We start from the raw sequence: 3,902 nt of genomic DNA, 5'->3' as shown, positions 1-3,902 counted from the left end.
CGCAAATCAAGTAATATAATCATATGCTATCCCAATTTTAGTCTACACTAAACTACCTTTCTTAAGTTTGTTTAGGTTCCTAAATCAATTTAATTGGTGGCCAAGCAATTAAAAACATTAAGAACAAATTGAAATAAACAATTAAAATCTCACTGAAAATAAGCAAGAAAGAGATTAAAACTTTAGATTACAAGTGAGTTCAATTGCAATCCTAGAAAAATAAATTAGCTCATAATATCTAATAAAGACAATATCCAAAGAAATTTAGCCATGAATCTAAGTCAAAGAAAATAAAAAAAACACAAAAGTAAGAGAGAAAACTAATAGTTAGAGCTTTGTAATCTTGATTCTCCCTCCAATTCTCTTGTTTTATTGCTTTGTTCTTGGCTTCAAATCTCCAGAATAGTTGCTTGCTGCCTCCATTTTAGAATCTCTGAAAAAAGTCCCTTAAATAGGCTCCAAATAACCTAATTTTTCAAGAATCCCCGTCAACTTTTTTATTTTTTTTGAAAATCGCCCGGCTCTTGGTACTACTTCTCCAGCGCTGCAGCGTTGAGCTCTCTGAAAATTTGTATGTGTGCTTCCTTTCATCAACGCTATAGCCTTGTTTGCCCAGCGCTATGGTAGTTTATCAACTTCAAATGTGAGTTTCACCCTTATATTCCGAACTAGCCAAAGTAGTAAATATAGAATTTTTAATCCTATCTTTTAACTTTCCAATGGATGAAGAATCATGTCAATTGGACTTCTGGATTGAAAGATATGCTCCAAATATCGTATCATGTTTAGTCTATATATAGTGCTGCAGTGCTCCGACTTTGACAAATATTTTGACCATGATATAATTAGAACTGGGCAAATTGATAAATAAAAATGCTGTAGCCCTTCTTCTTATAATTCTAGTGGTCTAAGAATTACCTCATTTAGAGTTTTGTAAAGAGAGATATGATTAAAATATCAAAATATATACGAATGAAGCTATCACAATACTTGTACTGATTTTCATCAAATGAGTCTTTTTCATCAATTTTTTACAAACGTTATTAGAAAAATTAGCAATAACTACTCTTAAAATAATTTAAAATAAAATAATATAAAATTTAACTAAAATAACTTAAATTAATCACCTAATAAGTAATCAAACTTAAATTAAAAAATACTTAAAACATTAAAATTTAAACTTAAAATCTCAAAAATCTAACTATTTAAACATTAAGAATATATCAAAATAACTCCATATGATAGACTTACGAGAGAGCATAAAGTAACTTCAATTATAACCTGTTGGTTAAAACATTCTTTTAAAAACATAACATATGGTACACTAGTTCCAATGCTGCATGGTGTTACATTAATACTGCTAGGTAGTGTGGTGTGATATAGGCAGTACTAGATCCTCTCCTTCTGTTTTGGCAGTATACCATCAGCATCCCACTCCATCCCTAACGTATCTCCACAACAATCATTATTCCTGTCAAATCTCATTAAGCTATATGATATGAGCAAAGAGGATTGAAGATTTTGTGTTTTTTTTTTTCAATTGTGTTGAAGAGAATATATAAGGAATCTTAGTGAGTTTTGGTTTTGTACTTGCAATTAATTAATACTACTTTCCTACAAGTCGAAAGATTATATGCTACATTGTAATTTTCAATTAAATAATCATTCTTAATTGTTAGATTAAAAGGCTTAATGGTTTTAAATTTATTTAACTTAAAAAATCTTGATGAGGGAAACATATATATCGTTTTCTGGAGGAACTTTCAACTCTTCCATTGGTTTGACTATGCAACATGTAAGCAAGCAACCAACCAACAGATAGATATGCTTTTGTCTTTGTCTTCCCAACTGTTCTTAATAACTTTATTCAACTCTCTCCAGATCCCATCAACTTTCAGTCCCTTTAAATGATTTAAACTTTATATTATTATTATTATTGTTATTATTATTATAATTTTAGTATGTTCTTTTCATTCCTTAACTTCATCATCAATGTTGCATATTTCTTCTTCATTTACCCTTTTGGAAATAGACTGTTGATGTATATATATGTATATATATATCTCATTACTAAAAAAAATAAAGGGAATATAGAACTAAGATATATGAGTTAATATAATAAGGATTTTGAATGATTGTGGCGTGAAGAAGGGAAAGAAAACAACACTTCAACAAGAAATCAAGACAATTAGTCGTTTGTTAAGAAAGAAAAAACTTCCAATCTGTACCTTTTATCAATTGAATAATGTATTATATCTTAATTAATTATATGTACAAATGGGTTCATTTCCTTCCATGATTAGGTAAAGCAAACAAGGAAAGAAAACTGCGTGTATATACTAAACGATCCAAGTAATCTTGATGCTGGCATTCTTGTCTATTCATGAAATCATAGAATATTAAAATTAGACAAAATTGTGAGAAAAAAACTATGTATGCTTAACTGTAAGAAAAAACGACAGCTTCTCGACTGATAGCTCTATCCATTTTCCTCTAAAAAGGAGTCGGTGATAGCATGAACCTGAAGTTTTTGATTTGAAGTAGTAACCACTACTCATCACCCAATTGTGGTTTGACTGCTGACTCAAAGCCAAAGTAGGGGAAAATGTGGATAAAACTATAACCAAGAAAGCTGTAATATATTGGTAACTGAGAAGCGATAGATTTACAGGATCAAAACTTTAGTGTGCCCAGTACTACAAAACAAGCCTTAAATTATATTTTTGGGGCATAAAATACTGATACCCCATGAGCAAAAATAGGCTGATCTACCCAGATAAGGAAAAAGAAGAAAAAGTTAAAACAAGGCAGAATCAACTCTTTACACATTTTTTCTTTCTCTTCTCTCTAGGGCTTCAAACAAATTGGAGTTGACCTCTACTAAAAATGGAAGGATAGCATGCAGTTGTACTAGTATTTTCTTCAACTTTGTGATCCTCAACCTAGTCAATGTCTTCTGGTGAGACTGAAACTTTCTTGTAGTTTTTGGAGAGCCATTTGGACCGCATATAAGCAGGTTTTCTCCAGGGAGGGACATGGAGACCATTCTCTTTGAGTGATCTTTTAGCAGCGGAGCAAAGTAAAGGGATGATCATGTTAAGCTTCTCTTCGGTACCAACAAAGATCAAAAGAAGGTCATTTATCATCTCTTTATAGGTTACTGTCGGCCTTGCTAATTCAAACTGAGACCTGAACTCCATATCCGCTATCACCATTTTGGGTCTACCATTTTCCACCACCATAACATCAATATATTCATACCCGCCTGGAAATTGGAAAACTTTAAACCCCAAAAACAAAGAATCAAAAACTATAATTATGTATTCATGAGGGATTAATGAAAGAATATGTTTCATTTTATCGGTGGAAGAGAGAGAGATACCTTTGTGATGGCTAGAAGTGCAGACCCATGAAGATTTGCAAAAAGAAGCTTCGTAACCATCGTTTCTCAGTTTCATTACTACCAACTTCTTGAGATTGTTCGTTTGATGGCCAGCAGTTCCTATATCTTTCAAATACATTAATATCTTTTCATGTATCTCAGCCTTCTCATCATTGTGTTTCCCTAGAACTTTCTAGAAAAACCATTCGAGAGAGCTTTACATTTACCAGAAGCAGAAAACAAATAACTGAAAACAACAACTTGATGTTACTTACAGAGTTGAAACTATATATTGAAGAATTTACCTGCAAAATGAGACATGTGGTTTGATGATTGCGAGAAAGAGGTGCTGAAGTTGTCAGTGAAATGGGAGTGGATGTTTCTGATTCGATGAAATCTCTCACCATTTGGGCTAGCTCTTCCTCTCCTAAGCTTCCCATCAGTGTTTCACCGAGTCTCAAAATTATCAACTCAACCATCTATCCACCACAAAAGTCATTGGCACATTACACACTGTTCT

General features: G+C 32.2%; 1 protein-coding gene across 1 annotated transcript; it reads right to left on the bottom strand.

The window, feature by feature from the left end:
* Positions 1-2,942: 2,942 nt before the first annotated feature.
* On the bottom strand, positions 2,943-3,822 carry LOC110416428 (transmembrane protein, putative (DUF506)). Its single transcript, XM_089783542.1, has 3 exons — positions 3,688-3,822; positions 3,383-3,575; positions 2,943-3,265 (listed from the first exon to the last, which is right to left on the bottom strand). Exons 1-3 carry the CDS (start codon positions 3,820-3,822, stop codon positions 2,943-2,945), a joined length of 651 nt encoding a protein of 216 aa, XP_089639668.1.
* Between the last annotated feature and the right edge of the window lie 80 nt (positions 3,823-3,902).

This window comes from Theobroma umbraticum, unplaced genomic scaffold (genome assembly GCF_002168275.2).
Source record: "Theobroma umbraticum cultivar Fairchild unplaced genomic scaffold, ASM216827v3 scaffold_51.0, whole genome shotgun sequence".
Taxonomy (NCBI): Eukaryota; Viridiplantae; Streptophyta; class Magnoliopsida; order Malvales; family Malvaceae; genus Theobroma; species Theobroma umbraticum.
Note: the sequence above shows the minus strand (reverse complement) of the source record. Positions and strands in the feature narration are given on the sequence as shown.

Coding starts and splice junctions, on each gene's coding strand:
- LOC110416428 (XM_089783542.1), bottom strand. CDS start 3,822: ATGGGAAGCTTAGGAGAGGAAGAGCTAGCCCAAATGGTGAGAGATTTC. Junction 3,576..3,687: donor CCACATGTCTCATTTTGCAG/GTAAATTCTTCA, acceptor TGGTTTTTCTAG/AAAGTTCTAGGGAAACACAA. Junction 3,266..3,382: donor CACTTCTAGCCATCACAAAG/GTATCTCTCTCT, acceptor TCCAATTTCCAG/GCGGGTATGAATATATTGAT.